At 44.4% G+C, this 20,862-nt stretch overlaps 1 protein-coding gene across 2 annotated transcripts in view; it reads right to left on the bottom strand.

Moving 5' to 3' along the window:
* RBM5 (RNA binding motif protein 5) overlaps positions 1 to 14,804 on the bottom strand; it is a 313,693-nt gene extending 298,889 nt beyond the window's left edge. For both annotated transcript variants that reach the window (XM_069206838.1, XM_069206839.1), the window contains exons 1-2: positions 14,676 to 14,804; positions 8,092 to 8,164 (exon numbers count right to left, since the gene is read on the bottom strand). In XM_069206838.1, coding sequence (XP_069062939.1) covers positions 8,092 to 8,108 — 17 coding nt within the window. In that variant the 5' untranslated portion in view covers positions 8,109 to 8,164; positions 14,676 to 14,804. The remainder of the gene's footprint in view (positions 1 to 8,091; positions 8,165 to 14,675) is intronic.
* Between the last annotated feature and the right edge of the window lie 6,058 nt (positions 14,805 to 20,862).

Genomic DNA, 20,862 nt, shown 5'->3' with positions numbered 1-20,862 from the left:
TAAAAGTCTACTTGCCCAATTATCGAGTTCTTGGGTTTGAAACATATAAAAAGAATTGTTATTTTTCTAAGTTGGTCTCAGGTTTATTCTTTGAATAGGCGTCTCATTTATTGCCTCGGGATACAATAAATGCTTAGGCTTATCAGAGGGTAATGCTAACCGGTCGCCCACACTGCCACAAACAGAGCATTAGTCACATATACTTATGCCTCTGCAACACCAAATGGGGACCCATTGGACTATATGCACAACGCACTGCAGTTTAGTCCACTATCTAGAGAGGCAGTGACCTACAGTAATGTTTTCTGTCTACCACAAATCGGAGATACTTCGTATTAGTCTATAGCGGCCATACAGTTTCCTTTCTGAAGTTGAGGAATACTCTCCTGTTACGTTTATCTTGAATTTTTATAAATTTGTTTATGTACCCAAAGACTAAGACTGGTTGCAGGGATCCGTCTACTTTTGGAATTAGGAAATATGTTGAGTAATTTCCAGCTAATTTTTTACTTTAGTGCCAGTTCTACTGCTTGCTTGGCTAACAACTTTTCAATCCCTTTGAAAAAAGTCAGTTTGCCGCCTCCTTTCAATGTATCCTTTTCTTTGGCCCCATTGACGGTAGGTATTTTATTAGCTCTATGCAATACCTGAATTTTATTATGTTTAGAACAAGTTTGTCTGAAGTTTTTTTTCCTCCACGCCTGGAGAAAAATTCTTATTTCACTGACTGGTGAATTGTGATGGAACTTATTTGAAACCTGAAAGGAACGTCATCTTTGTCTAACCATCATTAATTGGCGGCTTGATGCATCTGTTGCTACCAGGGCTGATTTTAGAAGTGTTTGTAATATTTTTGCCGCTCTCCACCAGATGTGCTGCCCTCTTAGTATACTGGTCAGGGAGAAGTTTCATTAGTTCCCCTATTTCATCCTAATGCTGGTGTGTGTCTGCTGAGCAAAGCACTGGAATTGGCATTGTGCCACTTCCGTTCTATTCTGACCTATGAGCTCAGCCTTACTTTATCTTGGGGTGGCCCGCTGTTGAAGGGGTAATCTTCCTTTTCCTTGCGGTCGAGGTAATAATTGAGTCTGCTGGGCCAGTACCTTTAGTGTATGGTGGGTCTTTCGATGAGAACTTCTATTTCTTTTCTGCCCTCAGTGTGACTGCACAAGTAACTGGTTCCTTAAAAGCTTCCCTGCCCTGGTCCAGATTACTAGGACGCATAAGCAGATATTGATCCTCTTCCAACTGCACATTCTAAATGTATCTTTTGCAATCTTTATCACTAAGTTGTACATCCCAATATCATCTAGGGGTGAGACTCCACATCCTCCTCAGGGGAATCTCCTTCTAGATCTTTGATTTGGGTTTCAACGTATTCTTCTTCCTCACAAGGTTGAAAACCACCCATGTTCATCTTCCTATTTATAAACAGACCTCTCCCTCTGGAGGCTAGGGTATGTCAGAGGGGTCAAATTTCCTCAACTTCTGCCTCTGGAAGCTCCTTCGACATTGAAGTTTTTGTGGGATCCTGAATCCCATTAGACTTTCGTCAAACTCTTCTGGATCAGCTCGGCCATAAGCCTCTTTCTCCACCTCAACAACTGCTTCCTTTTCGACATTGAAATTTCCTTTGAAGTCTGCTCAGACTGGGAGCTTTGATAACATGTGTGTGAGTCGAGTCCGTTTGATGACGAAGCAGCATTTTTTGCCTTCCTATCTTTTGACAGTCCATGTTTTTTGGGGGGTTTTGTTTCCTCTGGAAGCCCCTTCGAAGTCTCAGTGGGACTCCTTTTTATGGGACCCGCCTACAGACAGCAAGTGTTTTGATTCCAAAGCTCCCATTTGAGGCCACAAGTTTGATTTCTTAGACTGAGGATTGGAACGCTTACCTCCTTTCGGCCGTTTTTCAGCACCATTTCTCTGACCTTTAAGATGTCCCATCGCCCCCGAAGCTTCTCTTCAGGCACCCTGTGCGACACTTTCCTCACCTTCGTTGGAAAACCACTGACATACAGGGTACACACGAGCCATGCATGACTTGCATTACTTTACTTATAGCTTTGCCATGAGGGCAGGAGTGTTTCTCTATTTAATAAATATATTAGTAAAGAATGATGTGGTAGAGCATTGTCATTAACAGACAGTAAATTTCAAAGAAATGTCCAAAAACCTTACCACTAACTTGCAGCTTTACTGATAATCCTAACAATTAACCATCTGTGAAAATTGGGTTTCAGAAAACATGTATAATTTGCACATCACCAAGTAAAGTGTTCTGACTCCTCCCCCCCCCCCATCACACAGAAGTACAAAAAAAATGGTCTTTCACAGCTATTGAAATGTTTGTAAAGTTGACTTAGTTATATAAATGTGTGTTAGAAAAAACCTGATACCAACAGCCTTTTGTTTCACATAGGTCAGACAGTCCAACTTTCAAAATCCTGGAGACAATCTGACTTTTGACCTCTGTCTCTGAACAGAGAGACAATGTGACAAGAATAAGATTTAAAGGGATCTTAGTTGCTATTTCAGTTTCTGACTGAACAGAACACCTGTTCTTTGCCCACTCGCCAGAAGGGGTGAGTAGGATCGACAAATTGCTCGCTCTCAAATAAAACTCGCCATAGCAAGTAGTCGAGTAGATTTTTCGAGCCCTGGATATGAAGTCAAATGTTCCATAGCTGCCCCACATTTTGCCACCCAAGGAACAGAAGTGCCCTACTGCCCTTAACAAGGACACCGGCTAAAAGATAACAAGATTTTTAAGGCATATTTATTGCCCATTCACTTAACGAGTGAACAGAACATGTTATGTGTCAGCATGTCAGAACGGGCCAGTAGACCCCCAAAATAGTTCGCCCCGATAAAAATCTTACATGCCATAGTGAGATTTTTAGAGATTTTTACGCCCCTGGAAGGTTCTCAGCTAGCTGAAGAAGGCGAAGCAGATACTGGAGAAGGAAAAGATCAGAAAAGGCTTTACACTCAACAGTACCTTTTGATTAGTGAAAGAAGTAAAAGGCAACATATCAGGAAGAATTTGAAGCTCATGAACAAGCATCGCCCAAGTAATAACGAACAAAAAATGCCAACTGCAATTACAATACTTGATAATAAAGCAGGAGCTCAAAAGGAGGTCAGTATGTAAGGTAACTCAAAGCCGGTCGACTGTCCTCACCATTTGGTGCTTGGTCCAGCCTCTCCAGATTGTCTGTTTAATGTCCAGTGGGCTTCGCTCATTTCCTGGGGATGCAGGTAGGTCACATGCAAATCGAGAAAGTTCTTCCAGCTTCGTAACTACTCCTATAGGTAAGTAACCATTTTGTTTTGCAGTGTGATGCTTTTCTGGACTCACATACTGTGCTGATTTCGGGGCAGTTTCTACCCTGGGGTGGCTGGGTGGGGGACGGTGAGCTTTTAAACAAATTCTTTAGCACGCCTTGCCCGGTTCGTGCTTCTCTGTTCACCTCTACATCGCTGCAGTAGTGTTTTGAGAATGTGTGTACTGACTACCATGTGGCTGCCATACAGATCATTAAGTGGAACATTTGCCAAGAAGTCTATTGTAGTTCACTTCTTTCTTGTCGAATGTGCTCTTGGATTCATTTCTAGCTGTATGCCAGCTATAATCGGACCCAGTTATCCTCTTAGCGAAGGTGTCCTTGGTGACTGATTTTCCATTGCCTGCAAATTATACAAAGAGTTGCTTCCCCTTCCTTACCTACTTTGTTCTCTCCATTAAAACATTATCGCCCTGCAGGCACCGTGTGAATGCAGTGCCTTGTCTGCCCGAGTCTTTAGCTCTTTTAAAAAAAACTCTGCATTATCGGATTTAAGTGGAAGTGGGATTTGACCTTTGGCAGTAAGTGTGGGTTGGTTCTTCAGACTACCCTGTCCGAGTATTTGCATGTACTGCTCTTGGATGGTGAGTGCTTGCAGTTTGCTTTCTGCTTCTTATGTAATCCCATGTGTAGGCCACTACCTCTAATAGATGAGCCCCTCAGTGACGCATAGGTTAGGCTGTTGACGAGTAAGGTATCTGATGTATGCAGTATCTTGTGTACTGTCTGAAAAGGCCAGCTATAAGGCACCACCTCGACCATCTCTTTCTTGACATCGGCCTTCTTTCTTCCCAGAGGACGGCTACTGTTTTTTCTGGGAGTACCAGATGTCCGAACTCTACATCTTCAGGAGCCCAATAGAGAACAGATCTTGTGACAGTGATTGTCTCTGTATGTTGTTCTGTGCCATTTCTTTTGTATGCGAGAACCAGATTTGTCTTACCCACTGGGGGCAATGATATTAGCGTCATCTGCTACTGCCTCCATCTGTTGATTATTGGTGACCGTGGAACTGTGGGAAATGCGTAAGGAAATTTCCCTGACCATGCTAACAGCGCTTTTGCCAAGGAGTGGCTGTGTGGGTGCCTGGATGCGAAGACCTGGCATTTGGCTTTTTCTGGTGTTGTGAGCAGGTCTTTAACCGGTGGTCCCCTCTTTTTCCAACTGCTTCCGGTTTACTACTCGATCAAGGTCTCAGTAGAGGGAGGTGAACGCTTGTCTACTTAGCTTGTCTGCTTCTCTGTTATCTCCCCTAGAAGATGCATTGTTGTTACGGTTATCTGTCTCTGGATGGCCCACCTCCACATCATCTATGCTAGCTTCGACAAGGTGAAGTATTTTGTCCATCCTATTGATTTGCTCCATGGCAGGTTTTTTTATGGTTAGGAACACAGCCCCGAATCCCAGTAGGTGTATGTGATGTACCACCTCTTATGGCTTTTTTAGAGTTCCCCATATAAGTGCCCCATCCCATATGTGAAGCATCAGTAGTGATGGTCACTTTTGGAGATGGTAGCACAAAGGGTCTTCTTTCTGCTATATATGTCCCGTTTCACCGCGTCATTTCCTCCTGCACTGTGTGACAACTACTAGATCTTCCCAACTCCCCGTTGCTGGAGATCAATTCCTGGATCAGACTTGTGTGACCTTGCATATAGTATTGGTGGTATGCATAAAGTGATAATTCCCAGCAACTTCCCCACAGGCCTCACTGTCAAAGACTAATCCTTCCAGTCTTTGCTAACTTCCTGCCAAGTAATCTCCTGGTTGGAGATGTGGGGTGACATCTTGTAGCATTGTCATCTTAAACTTCTGTGTCTTTATGAACTTGTTAAGAGAAACTAGTTTAAGAAATAGAGGTCTAGTATGGGCCGTAATGACTTGCCTGGTACCAGGAAGTATGCTGAGTAGTTCCCCTGGTTGATTTCTTTCAGTGGTATGCTTTATTGCTTTCTTCTGTAACAATTCCCTTTCTAAATGTAGAAAGGTCTTTTCTTGTGAGGGCCTCTTGGTAGGTGTGTGAGCAGTTCTATGCAATAGCTGTGTTTCACGATGTAGAGTATCCTGTGGCCTCCCTCCACTCCTGAAAGAAGGCTCCTACCCCCCACCCCAGGTGTTATGTGTTTGGGGGCTCTGGCTGGGTTTTTCCCAAAGCCAGACCTATTTTGGATAGCTGTATCAATGCCATTTCCCCTCTGGATCTCCACCCCCACTGTCGACGAACCTTTGGTTTATTATTATTCTTCTTCTTTCGATGACGGGAGAGCTTTCAGCACGTTTCCAGACCGCACTGTGGAAAAAAATGAAATGTGAAGGTGTCTACCACACATGAAGGCTTCCGTGGAGGGCTGAAAAATCCTAATCTGTCAGATTTCAGGAAACTAAATGCAAAGATTTATGGTGGAGATAAAACTTGTTACTCCAGTTCTGAAACAGCAGGTGACACTGCCCGTAATCTACAGCGGAAAGATCTTTCTTGCGGACTACAGTTGGTATTAGATGGAACACTGACCTGTTAAACTAGACACCCAAATAGGAACAAAAAGGTGAATGCATCTATCCAACGTGACAAAGGAAAAATCTGAAGTAGCCACTTTCAGTAATCTAAATGACAGATGTGAGATCTCCTAAATTTCAAACAAGCTACAATGACTGATTATATTTGTGAAAACCACAGGAGCCATAGAAAGACTAGAAAGAAGGGCCTTGAACTGGTAATAACATTGTTACAAGTACTCGGTCAGATCCTCCAAAGAGCCCCTCAGCGGATTTTGCCAAGAATGGCAGAGGGTGAAAGGCAGTGATGTCTTCATTGACATGAACACATTTGTTAAAACGTACAAAAAAGGCAGAGATGCCACTTGCTGTGTTTGACCAACACCCACACTGATAAGCAAAACTTCTAAATTGTCTATCTTGCCTATAACTTGAGATATTGCTCAGCATTTTCCTTTGCAAGCGTAATTTCCAAATGATTGCCTTTCACTGAGGAGCAGTCACCCAAGCCTATATAGACAACTTGACACCAGGGCCTCTATTTACACCAGGCAATTAAACTTATATTGTTATGATGTTATGACCTCCCCGGCCACTATTACAAACCATCTTCCCATGAAGGACTCTGGAGCCGTATGTCATTTTTTCATCCTTTGAAATAAACATCAAGGACATTCTAATATGTTTGTGTGTTTATACATAAGATATGTTTGGATACATAGAGTCTTCCAGTGAAGAAAGGAAATGTCACCATTCAAGAAGTTTTTATTTTATTTTTAATTTCCTATTGAGAGTTTTCTCCCTGCATTGATGTAGCATTCCAGGATCCTTCATACATTCAATATTTAGCTTTCAAGAATATTAAAGATGACTCCATTGTACCCACGTGAAACTTATTGTTCATCATCTGAAAATACCTAGGCACCTCCTCAATACTCCATTTGTCCCCCTCTGCCTGGTCCAAACTATCCATACCTACCCCAATCTACAAGTACACCAAGGCTAAGTTTTGTGTTCTCCGCTTGTCCTATTTTACCGAGGGCAGGCTCTCTACCAAAAGCAGATTTATCTACAAGATGATGTTGGTAGTAGGCTTTCCATGACGTAGCCATCACAAATCAGGCTTCTCAGCCAGCTCATCTAGTATATACCAATAAAAAATAAATAAAAAAACCTTTAAATGCCAATCCAATCCACCCCGCACTGCAGGGGTGTGGAATTTAGTCTACTTGTCTATGGTACAGGTTTATTTAGAGAGTTTACCCTATTAAAGGCTTTGCATTAATGAACCATAAATACACGTGTGAACAGCATTAACATATTGACACAAATATTACTTCAACTACAAACAGTTCCCTTCCCTGCAAACTGGCAGCCGGAGAGTGTGTGCTGCAGGAGGGTTGTGTCTACTTGTCTGAGGAACAAAATAAGTATGAACACTTCTTGTCCTTGACCCCAAACAATATGTCCTGGGCACCAGGCTATAGGAATTCCACACCCCTGCGCTGTATCTAGGCCAGGGGTCTCCAACCTTGTGTGTAATAAGAGCTAGTTATATTCTCAAAAAAATAAATAAATAAATCAGTGTGAGATACTATTAGTGTCGCAACAGTAACTACATCGGATAAGATTGCATTAGTGGCAATCATATGTAACATTACTAGCAGTAATCACCTGCCATCAGTATTGTGTGAAAAAAAAGATTGTCAATCAATTTGGAATGCCTCTAACAAGAGAATATAAAGGATTTGTAGCTGCAATGCCCCAACATGTATGCAAGAATACTAGTAATAAGACTCCCCACAAGATTTGGCCCTCAAAACAGCTTTAAATATACCCTGGAAATTCAGCCATTTTCCTCCAAACATCAGTTTATGACTTCTGAAAATGCAATCTTTGTTGTGGCTTGAACAGAGTTTGGCCTACATACATTAATTCAACCAAATAAAAGGCTTTCAATTTCCCAATTATCCCCTACTACTGAATTCTTACACCTCAGCAAACATTGCTTATACTGCTGCTTATTTACCAAAGTAGGTTTATGAATATCAAATGTCTTTCTTTGCTGTTAATATTGACAATTTTGTTCTATACTCACTCCCCCAGACACCCACTGTATTATACATAGCTATTGGTGTTTTGTAGAACATTGCTCTAAATGTTGTACTTGGAATGCCAATAAACAGTGGGCACATTTTAAATACATGTTCTAACAAATTAATCAAATTAAGCAAGGCAGAGTCATACATACCGTTTGTCTGAGCCCATGTTTCTTTGGCACTTGCCTTGCAATCGGCTGGCCTACCACATTAAACACAATTACACTATGGAAGACAAAATACAGCAAAGTCAAACAAAGTATAAGAAATGTTTAATGCTTGATAAATATGAAACATTTGAGAAGAAATAAGGGGAAAAAAAAAGTCACCCTGGAAAAATGCTGTGCTCCAGGGGAGTTGGTTTAAAAAAGAATGGGCAATCTGGAAACCTGCGCTGTACAAGGCCAAATGTTGTGCACAGAGCAGGTGGATAATTAAGTAACCAATAATAAAAAAAAAAAAAATAAGAGAAATGAACTGAAAATGGTTACATCCATTAATGTCTGAAGAGACTAATTTATAAGTCAGGTCTATTGGTCTTGCCAATGCAAGTTTAAGTCATGCTAGATGGCGCAGCCGTCACCATTCCCTACAAGGACAACAGAAAGCTACCAGCTGCACTACTAATAAGGGAGCTTACCACCTGCACGTTTTTCTTGTGTGCAGAATTTGACTGGGCAAAGACTGTGCTTCTGCATCATTGTCTTATATCAAAGCTTATGTGCAAAACAGCAGGACTGGGATGGTCAGAGACAAACCAATGATCAAGGAATAGGTATAACATTTAGCAATAAAAAAAACAAGTCAATACCTATCCATGGGTGGACTATTATTACAGGGTGTTAAAGCATGCAGAGAGGTATTTTATTACAGGTAAAATGACAGCTTGTTTCAGAACTACCCCCACCCCATTAAAACACAATTCACACGATCAGTCCTATCTTCACTCCTGTCAAGCTCCGATGGACACTTGCCCCATCTGTTTATCACAGCTTATTTCCGGACCCTTCCCCCTTTCCTTACAGCTCGATGTTGGGGATATTACCAGGTTATAAACGTTAAAAACTGTTATCGTGCCCGGGGCCAGGGCACTGGATGATGTCTCATGTTTCCTTCTTCTGCGCAGTGGGCTTCCTTCAACTTTCATATGGTTGATACTGCAAGCTTGCGGTTCCACTGTACGAGCGCACTGCTCCTAGCAGACAGCAAGGCTAATGAAGCCAGGAATGACAGTGAATAGCATGGCACCCCCCAGCCCTTCACAGTGTGCAGCCAGAAAATACACGCCCAGCAAGTTGTGCCTGAATAAAATCACCAATGTGCTCTTTGCATTCATCAGGGAACAGATGCATTCCACCACTTTTTGTTTTGAGATTTGTTAATAGTGGGCGCTAGTGTAGATATTGTGGTGTGTTGTCTGACTGAGAATGAAAATGGCAATTTCTCTGCTTTTTTCCATTTCGAACACACTTACAGCTATTAGCCTAGCCCCGCCTAATGATACACAATCCGCTAATCTACACATTGAGGTTAAAGTCTTAAATTTGCCCTGCGAGGTTAGAAATTTAAGAGCTGCAGGCCACCCACATCAGCAGCATATCAGACATATTTATATGCATTATTGTAATCAGATAAGTGTTAGTAGCTGTAGGAAAGTACCTTTCTGGCATGGTTCCCCCACTTTTTGCCTGCAACAGGCCATGTTAAGTCACCCCTATGGTAGGCCCTCCATGCCCAGAGAGAAGGGTGCAAGTACCCGTGTGTGAGGGCACCTCTGATCATGCTCCATTTTTATGGACTTCAAGAGTGCAGGGATGCCATTTTACACCTCTACTGGACATAGGTCACTATATATGTCCAGCTACATAATGGCAACTCCGAAACCTAGGCATGTTTGGTACCAAACATGTCTGAATCATACCAATACTGTTGCCAGTATTGAAGTATGATTACATGGACTCTAGGGACTCCTTAGAGGACCCCTAGCATTGCTCCTACTAGCTCTCTGGGGTTTTCAGGGCAGCCAAAGCTGCTGCCACCCATCAGACAGGTTTCTGCCCTCCTGCTGCTTGATCAGCTCAAGACCAAGAAGGCAGAACAAAGGATTTCCTTTGGAAGAGGGGTGTTACACCCTCTTCCTTTGAAAATAGGGGTTACATGGCTTGGGAGGGGTAGCCTCCCCAAGCCACTGGTATGCTTTGAAGGGCACATTTGATACCCTCTTTGCACGACCTAAACTGCACCGGTTCAGGGATCTCTAGTCCCTGCTCTGGCGTGAAACTAGACAATGGAAAGGGGAGTGGCCACTCCACTGTCCATCACCAACCCACGGGTGGTGCTGAGAACTTCTCCAGAGGGTCCCTTGATTCTGCCATTTGAATCCAAGGTGGGCAGAGGAGTCTGGGAGCATCTGAGTGGCCTGGTCGGTGACATCAGAGCCCCCTCCTGATGGGTAACCAATCCCTTTCCAGGACTATTTAGGATCTCCCTCCTAGGTGGGTCCTCAGATTCAACTTGCAAGATTCCAGCAGGACTTGACCCTCCAGGAAACGGCAACCTACATCCACAACAAAGGCTTCGCTTGCAACATTGTTTCCACGGCTCATTCCAGCTTCTGCAATATTTCCCCAGCTGTGCAACCCCGGAGGGTGGCAAGTCTTCAGTCTGCATGAGAAGGGGAAGGAATTTTCCTTGGAGGGAAGGTGTAACTCCCCTGCATCTACAGGCACCAACTGCAATAACGACCATCTTTGTGGATCCTGCATCTGATCTGGAGTTCCCCCCCTCTTTGTGCTCTGCCAGCTAGCCAACTTTGGTGAAGGTAAGCACTTACCTTCCCACGCAGGACCATACCCCCATGGCTGCATCTCTTGCCGCTAGCAAGGCTTGTTGGTATCTTCTCCAAAGAAACTTCAGGCTCTGTGTAGCCCCAGCGCACTTCCCTGCGACACACAGCCCTCTGCATGATTCTCCTGCAGCGTGGGACCCTTCTTTAGTTGTGCTGCGTGGGCTCCTCTACAACTCCTGTTTCTTTTTTCCGGTGGGTCTCCTGTGGGGGCTGCCTTTTCTTCTGAAGACTCTCTGCCTTGCTGAGGGTCCCCTGAGCCCCGCCCCCCCTTTCTACCTGAGCCCACTACCACCGTGGGTTGAGTCCACCTGGACCTTGCTGGCCCCCAGCAGCTCCACTTTTCCTCTACCGAGACTCTTGCCTTTGCCAAGGCCAGTTGGTGGCTTTTCCACTCCACAGAGACTGCAGTCTTCCATCCAGCATGGGCCGTCGCCTGCATCCCCCAGAAACTTTTCAACGACTCCAGGGCTGCATGTCTGACTTTCCTTTTCCTACCGTCACCAAATCCTGCAACCACAGACAGGTGGGTTTTGACTCCTGCCATCACTAGACACTTCTGCAACTTCTGGACTTGGTACTTTTCTTTCCCAGGTCTTCCACCACTGGTTTCTTGCAGTCTTGTCTGGCTGTTGCATTATCTTCATTTTCAGTCCTTTGGGTGGTTTGGAGAAAATCCAGTAACTTACTCATTTCTTCCTAGTCGCAGGGGTGTGTGTGGGTGCGGGGGGGGGGGGGGTTGGGGTCACTGTGGTACTTGACGTTGGGGTTTCCTATTTCCTCCAGCTCCCTTCTACAAATTACACTTACCTAGATGGGGGTCCTGCATTGGCACTCCATTTTTTAGTATATGGTTCAGGCTCCCCCCACTGTCACTATTGTCTACTTCTATTACACTGTTTTCCACTGCTATTTATGCCTTTTTCTGATTACTAGTGTGTTTACTTACCTTCTTGTTGGGGTAATTGCCTAGCTAGCCTTTTTAGTAATTGGGTCACTAAACGTACCTTTATTTTTGTAACAGTGAGTGTTTTCTTTCATGTGTGTAATTGATGTGCGAGTACAGTGGTATTGCATGAGCTTTGCATATCTCCTATATAAGCCTTGGCTGCTCCTCCACAGCTGCATCTAGAAAGACTAGCTTCTAGACGCTGCCTACATTTCACTGAAAGGGGAACCATGGACCTGGTATAAGTACCATAGGTACCCTCCACACACCAGGCCAGCTTCCTACAGTAACCTCATGTTACTACAGAAACTGGATTTTCTTTCCAGATTTGTTAGAAACAAGAGCCTGGTTTGTTGTTAATGCTGCAAAGAGTACCCCGAAGTGCATACATCCAGAAAGCGTGCAATTTTCAGAAAGGTGGCTATGGTGAGATGCCAATTATAAAGCGTACTCGTGACAGTTATAGTGAAAATCATATTAAAGCCAATCTGCCCTTAAGTGTGGATAGGTAATACACCTTTTTAAAGCCTGTATGTATAAAGGCATTTTGTTACCTGAAATTCACATATTGCTCTAGTAGCCAAAGGTTTAAGTGTTGATCACCTGCTCTGGCAAGCCCTGGAGGCAAAGGATGTGCACTTTCATGAATCATAACCGTGCTGGTGCAAGATACATTGAGCTGTAAGGCTGGCAGGGGAAAACGGGCCCCCAATACTTTGATTTAATACTAAAAAGCTGTCATGAAGGTGCAGGGAGCTCATCAGATACCCACTTGGCCCCGCTGCTACTGTATGCGGTGCTAGGAGTATGAACGAGTAGTACTCAAAATCACACCCATATATTCAAAGATCAGCACAACAAAAGCCACCCATTTTACTTTTGCATTAAGCAAGTTAGGCCATAAGAAAAGTACAAAATCTCTGGTTAACTGGCAAACTTAATGACCACCCCTAAAGAACAAATCAAGAGACATACCAGAACCGAAGAGTTGGCAATCTTTAGTGTGGTGTACCGCAAGATTTTTGCCTTCCCTTCCAAGGGCAAGCATGCAAGTGCTCTGACGTGTTGTAGTCTATCTGTGGGCTTTTAACCACACCCACTGCACACCCATCACCACCACTCGTTCATGGGCTTGACATTCAAAAATCCTTTATCATCATTAGTAAATGCTTTACATTTGTTCCTCATTGGGGCGGGTGTGTTACCGCCTTTGACACTGACCCCGTTACATGGATAATTGCACTTTTGCTGATACATTTCACTGCAAGCAAACTTATTCCTTTGATTCTCTCATGCACGCTCATGGCAGCCCTGGCACTTTCTTTCAATCGGCTCACTTATGTCAACTGTTTTACTTTTCATTTTCAATATATGTGGCAAGAAAAGTCCAGTTAGGAATTTACAACGCTAATAGCTCTAACTCGAGCAAACCCGAGACCCACTGCCTATGCTAATTTTGTTGGTGGTAGAACTGAGTGCACTTTACCCCTGCTAACCAGTAGTAAAGTGCCTGGGCTCCCTCTTCAACATGAGGAAGCTGGCATACACCTATCCGACTTACTATCCATAAGACATACTGCATGGTACTTAAAAGTAGAACATGTAGGAATGTAATGTTGAAAGTGGACTTACAGCGATAAAAGCCCCAAATGCAAAAGCTATATAAAGTGTAATAAGGCTGGCTCTTCTACAGGAAAACAGTGGGTTACATTGTTACTATATTTAATAATTCATGCTAATTTAGAAGCAGCTAAAACATTTCAAATGTTATTTTCAATAGGTATTAAAAAATCCAATTAAATGGTAAAATTCAATGTTGCATAACTATGAAGGAAAATTTACTTTTTGAAAGTTTCCTCTTCTCGGTACAAGAATCTAGGAGGTATTACTTGCATGGGCTCCAACTGTCACTTCTGTCATCAGGTTTCTTGTAGGTAAAGAGAACTGCCTTAGCCTGGATTGTGGTGTTAAGTGTGAGAGAACTCTACGATTACCAGAGTACTCGCTCCTCTACACACACACAGCCCTCAAAGACCAAGTTTAGAGCGACCGAAGTCTGCCACCATCTTGAACATACCCAAACTGGGCAGAATGAGGCCGGAGAACCTTAGCCCCATTGGTTAGGGGTCATTCCCACCCCTTAGCTTGTGCCAGTCATGTGGGGCATCTCAACACACCCACTTCAAAACACTACTACCTCTGAGAAAGTTACACTCAATGACTTCCCCCGCCCCCTTATGCCCACCCTCACAGTTCTTCCTGGTCAGCCAATATTTCGCTGTAATCGGCCCCCTTAACGCAAAAAAAAAAAAAAAAAAAAAACTGTTACATAATTATGCCTAGTCTTCGCGGACTTAAGCTTTGCATTAGTTTACATTAGGTTACTCAAAATATAATGTAGGTTGGACGTAGCGCTTTCATGGCATGTGGCACTTCGGGCAATGGCAGCGTTCTATGCGGTATAATAAATAACAGTGTCTGGGTTACCGAGTTATGCCAGTATAAGCTTGCATGCGCAAGGTCTGGGAAACAGTCGGACACGCAGCACAAGGGGTGCATTCCAGGTGCTGTCGGGTATTACCCCAGCCGTCGGGACAGAAATCCGTCCGGGTCGCTCAGTATGTCGGAACAAAATTTGAGAAACAAACCCACTCCTCACCACCCAGTCCTCACCGCTTTACAAACCGCAACTCACAAAGGTATCCAGAAAAATAACTATACATGCTACGTTCCTATATTATTATGAAATAGGACACTGCCATCAGCAAACACCCCTCCTTCCGCCAAACGGTCTCAAATGTTCGCACTTCTGCTTAGCCCCAAACTAAGCCCTCACAGGTGCTACAAAAAGACTAAGTCAACCCACGTCGAACAAATAAGGGATATTTAAGAAATTAAGCGCGCTGTTTAGCCGCAACCGGACTGAAACTCGCTCAACCTACCTTTCCAAGAAATGGCGGAGACCACAGTGTCAACGTCTCCTCCCCACAATGCAGCGCGCACAACAGCAGAGCCAGCTGGAAGCTTCCAAACCAATTCACCAGGGCCCGAAACGCGCTGACGTGTAAACGTCATGATGTCATAAACACCGCGCCAAACTCATAAGGTTACGCAAACACGTTATGAAGACGTAACCGTGAGAGAAGCTAAACGGTGTTTAACCAGTGCGCTGCCAGGCCCCGACCGTCACCTCAATGCCAGCATTTCTTTTTGGCTATTAGGATAGTTCGCGCTTAGGCCCTCATAACATTTTGTGCATTTAGGCTACCCACGCCAGATTTGCGTCCTTTTTTCCCAACATCCTAGGGATTCTAAAGGTGCCCAGAGTTTGTGAGTTCCCCTGGAGAAGACCAAGAAATTAGCAACAAATACAGCTACAATTTCGTGTTTTTTTGTTTTTTTTCTCCAGAAAAATGGAAAAAAAGTGCTGCAGAAGAAAGCATGTGTTTTTTCCCCTGAGAATGACATCAACAAAATGTTTACAGTGCTAAAATCACTATCTTCTCAGCTTTCTTGAACACGCAGACTTGAATCGGAAAACCACATTTTTCAACACGTTTTTTGGCATTTTATTGTGACATACCCCATTTTTCTATTTTTTGGTGCTTTCAGCGTCCTTCCAGTGAGTTACAGAAGTGGGTGTGTTGGCACGTCTCGTCTTATTTGGTTTCTTATCTTCAACTTACAAGGGGCCACATTAGAGGTTTGATGGACCTTTTGACTACGCTTAGAGTAAGTCCCACCATATGACTCAGTTTCAATACAAATTGTCAACAAATATCAATCAACAACATCAATAATCTTTGGAGTCAGTAATCTCACACACCATGACCCCTTTCTCCATGAATAAACACACCGTCATGTAAAGTTAGAATGTTTATTTCCCTGTATTAACAATGCTAATACCACGTAACTTAGGGGGTCATTCTGACCCTGGCGGTCGAACGACTAAAGCACCGCCAACAGGCTGGCGGTGCTTCATTACAGCCGCGGTCGGAAAACCGGGTCCGGTGGTTTCCTGCCGGATTAGCCCCGGCTGGGCGAACCGTCCATGGCGGCGCTGCAAGCAGCACCGCCATGGGGATTCCGACCCCCTTCCCGCCAGCCTGTTTCTGGCGGTTTTCACCGCCAGAAACAGGATGGCGGGAACGGGTGTCCTGGGGCCCCTGGGGGCCCCAGCACTGCCCATGCCACTGGCATGGGCAGTGCAGGGGCCCCCTAACAGGGCCCCAGTATTCTTTTCACTGTCTGCTTAGCAGACAGTGAAAAGCGCGACGGGTGCAACTGCACCCGTCGTACACCTGCAACACCGCCGGCTCCATTCGGAGCCGGCTTCAGTGTTGCAGGCCCTTTCCCGCTGGGCCGGCGGGCGCCCGCCGGCCCAGCAGGAAAGTCAGAATGGCCCCCGCGGTCTTCTGACCGCGGAGCGGCCAATTGGCGGTTCCCGCTTGGCGGGCGGCAACTGCCACCCGCCAAAATCGGAATGACCCCCTTAGTCTCAAAATCAATCGATATACATGCAAAAACAACACTGGTTGACCAAATCTAATAAAGAATCTCAATTTAACTAAAGCATGGATTACTACGCACTCAGGAGTTACAGTACAAATCAATAGCAAGAACAATTGCGCAATAGAAATAGCATAGATCTAGATTCAGCAACTGAGTAACTACCAAACCTTTGCAGATAAATTCCAAAACCAAGGGTACAAATTGCGTCCGGCCAATATAAAGCCTGGATGGTACAACAATGATCCTGCTAGAATTAGGCATATCATTCAAGGATCGGCACACTGAAGGAACGGTATATGTCACTGATAAAGGGTCCAACTTGTTAGGATGGAGACACCAAAAGGAACTATGGGCCAAACTGGATCCCAACAACAAAGAACAAGTATTACTAGTAGACATGCAAAGAATGAGTGAAAGCATATGTGAAGAATTCCCTAAACTGTTTGAGGACAGGCTGGGCTTGTTGAAAAAACAAAATTAAAGTCAAGGAAAATGCAACACCAGTAGTACACAATGTCAGATCCATCCCGTACCTAATGAGGGAGCCCCTGAAGGAAGAATTAGATACGTTGATTAAATCAAGAGTCATAGAACCCATTGAGAGTTCTTTGTGGTTAGCTCCAATAGTGGTCACCAGGAAACCTAATGGCAGAGGTATACGCCTATGTGTAGACTTGCAGGACTTGAATGCCAACATATGGGTAGACAGGTTCCCCTTACCTAAAATAAATGAAATGGTGAGTATGTTAGGGTCAGCTAAGTACTTTAGCATAATATATCTATCATCCGCATACCACCAAGTGGAATTGCACCCATCATCATGTTCACTCATGTCCTTTATCACTACATTCGGGGCTTTTAGATATCGCAGAATGCCCTTTGGTCTCGCTTCAGCGGCTGCGGTATTCCAAAGGATCATACAAAGTGTATTACAGGGAATCAGACAAATAATGTGCTTCCAAGATGACATATTAGTGTATGGGAGCGCAGAATCTGAGCACAATTCCATTTTGAGAGAAGTGTTCAAGGCCCTTGACGATGCTGGCATGACCATCAGGAAGGATAAGTGCCAACTGGGGGTGGAGTCAGTGGAGTATCTGGGGCATAAGATAAGTAGGGATGGAGTAAAACCTAAGTGCGATTTGGTGGTAGCGGTAAAAGAGGCCCCGGCACCTGCTAGTAAGGAAGAACTGAGATCATTTTTGAGTTTGCCTAAGTTCATGTCAAAATTCGTCCACAACTTTGCTGAGGTCACTGCCCCCATTAGGACATTATTGAAGAAAAACGTGCATTTTGAGTGGAATACTGATTGTCAATCTGCTTTTGAGAAGGTGAAGGATGCCATAGTACATTGTCCCAGCTTAGGGAATTTTGATCCCACCAGGAAAACATGGTTAACTACGGATGCCAGCTGGAAGGGTCTAGGCGCCACTTTATCCCAATGCGTGGAGGGGCAGGAAAGGATAGTGGCGTTTGCATCCAAATCACTAAGAGAGGCTGAGCTCAATTACTCCACAATAGAGAGAGAAGCCTTAGCATGCTTTTGGGCGATTAACCACTTTAAGTTCTTCCTGTGGGGCTTGCCTTTCCTAGTCAGAACAGACCATAAACCCCTTATTTCTTTATTCACCACTAAAGGCAGAGACCATGCCACCCCACGTATAGCCAAATGGATTATGGGGCTTGAAGGCTTCAATTTTGAAATGCAATATGTCCCGGGTAAAAGGAACATATTAGCGGATTGCCTTTCAAGATTACCCCAGAAAGGAGAGCAAGACAGGCAAAATGAGACCACTGAACCAGTTTTTTTTTTTAATTGTCAGGCATTACCAGGGAGGAGTGGGTTGTGGCTACAAACAACGATCAGACAATTCAGGCCCTAAAAGATAAGATACGGAATGGTTGGCCAGAAAGATCCCGACAGATAGAGGAAGACTTAAGGGGGTATTGGGAGGTGCGGTCAGAGCTGCATATAGCCAAAGACTTAGTGATAAGAGGGGAGAGAATCGTCCCCCCACGTGAGCTATGGGACAAGCTTATAGGTCTGGCACATGAGGGACACCTATGGAGGACTCTAACTAAAATTAAACTGAGGGCCTCTTACTGGTTCCCCACTATGGACAGGTTAGTGGAAAACACTGTGCGTGAGTGTGTTAATTGTGCAGTGAGTGACAAAACTAAAATTACGCACAAATCTCCTTGGTCTCCCATTGAAGTCCCCACCAAACCATGGGACAAACCGGGTTTGGACATCCTAAGACCCCTCACGTGTTTTGGAGTAAGAGTTAGATTTCTGTTAGTCTTAGTCGATTATCACTCACATTGGGTGATGACTAAAATCGTGTATAATGTGACAACACAAGATGTCATGGATTTCTTGAAGGAGGCATTCATCAGAGAAGGGATCCCAAGTACCATTGTTACAGACAACGGCGTACAATTCACCTCAGGGGCCATGGAGGAGTTCTTGAGGAAAAGTGGGGTCCAGCACTTTAGGACAGCATTGTATAACCCCAAAGCTAATTGCCTTGTGGAAAGAGTTAACAGGATGATCAAGGAGTGTTTGCAGTTAGCGACCATGTCACGAGAACCTAGTGAAGTGGCGCTCAAGCAAATGGGGTGGTCATATCACACCACACCCAATTTAGTCACAGGTATATCCCAGTTCCTCTCGCTCAAAGGAAGGCAACCAGGGACTAAATTGAATCCTAATTGGTTGACAGGAGGAGAACCCTGTTGGGTACGAGGAGAGGAGGTTGTAACGAAAGTACGAAAAACCAGAGGAAGTACCGGGACTGGTAAGATAACAAATATGGCACAAGGAATAAACAATGGGACATTGGGCAATGGGTCAGAGTAAAACTCCCTGGAACCACTCGGAAGGAAAGCAGCTAATTCTCGAAACCCTTGAGAATAGTGAAGGTGCATAAGAATGTGGTGACCCTGGAGGACGGTCGCACATGGAGTATGGACCGCATAACTCGAGACCAAGGCAGCGAGTTGGAGGTTGAACAGGGAAATAGCAAGGAACTGAGTAATACCCCGACGTGGAGAAGCCCAACTGATCCCCCAAGGAGGAATATTTGTCCGACATGGCACAAGGACTATATTATGCACTAGTAATATACTTATGAGGTGCAGGCTCATTAATGTATTGGTGGGGAGGGGATAGTGTTATGATTTGTTATAACATTGTCATAAACTCACATAGGAATGTTATTCAAGTTATATAGTGTATTTCATTATACAAGCATTATAATCTTATCTTGTAGGAAACTTAACCTTGTGCAATTATATGTACCACATTTCCTTGTAAAAGTGGAGCGCTCCAAGGATCTCCTACAGAATGTTTGAGAATGGAGAGTGCACCTTAGAACGTTGGTGTAGAGAGCTCAGTAGGCAGTGAAGAGACAGGAGATGAGGTGCTATGAAAGGAGTCTGTCAATAAACCTCGTTCTACCACATGTGTGTGTGGCGCGTTATTACAGAGGACTTTAATGTAGTGGGAGGGATGCGCACACGTCTGCATAGAAATAATGCTCCTGGACTCTTCAGGGAGTTTTCTTAAAAAAGTAAGTTGGTTTATTCCTCAATAAAGGACCCACAACAGCGAAAGCCACAACCATCCAGATCGAGAGCCAGTCACCAACTGAAGGCAGCCTGAACACTCGAACACGGAGTGTTGAGCAACGCTGCAACGATTGAGAAAACAAATATCAAAGGAAAACACGGCACGTGAAAGAAACACTGATAAAAGACGATTTCAAAGAAATACAGCATTAAAAAGAAAACACATTACATAAAGCATATTACATCACCTCCTTCCCATAACAAAACAAACTACGAAAAAACATAGTGTAAGGAAATGCCTCCTTGGCATGGTTACCCCCTGACTTTTTGCCTTTGCTGATGCTATGTTTTGATTTGAAAGTGTGCTGAGGCCTGCTAACCAGGCCCCAGCACCAGTGTTCTTTCCCTAACCTGTACTTTTGTTTACACAATTGGCACACCCTGTCATCCAGGTAAGTCCCTTGTAACTGGTACCCCTGGTACCAAGGGCCCTGATGCCAGGGAAGGTCTCTAAGGGCTGCAGCATATCTTATGCCACCCTGGGGACCCCTCACTCAGCACAGACACACTGCTTGCCAGCTTGTGTGTGCTGGTGAGGACAAAACGAATAAGTCGACATGGCACTCCCCTCAGGGTGCCATGCCAACCTCACACTGTCTATGCAGTATAGATAAGTCACCCCGCTAGCAGGCCTTACAGTCCTAAGGCAGGGTGCACTATACCATAGGTGAGGGCACCAGTGCATGAGCACTGTGCCCCTACAGTGTCTAAGCAAAACCTTAGACATTGTAAGTGCAGGGTAGCCATACGAGTATATGGTCTGGGAGTCTGTCATACACGAACTCCACAGCACCATAATGGCTACACTGAAAACTGGGAAGTTTGGTATCAAACTTCTCAGCACAATAAATGCACACTAATGCCAGTGTACATTTTATAGTAACATACACCCCAGAGGGCACCTTAGAGGTGCCCCCTGAAAACTTAACCAACTACCCGTGTAGGCTGACTGGTTTTAGCAGCCTGCCACACTCGAGACATGTTGCT

Source organism: Pleurodeles waltl, chromosome 9 (assembly GCF_031143425.1).
Source record: "Pleurodeles waltl isolate 20211129_DDA chromosome 9, aPleWal1.hap1.20221129, whole genome shotgun sequence".
NCBI classification, from domain to species: Eukaryota; Metazoa; Chordata; class Amphibia; order Caudata; family Salamandridae; genus Pleurodeles; species Pleurodeles waltl.
Note: the sequence above shows the minus strand (reverse complement) of the source record. Positions and strands in the feature narration are given on the sequence as shown.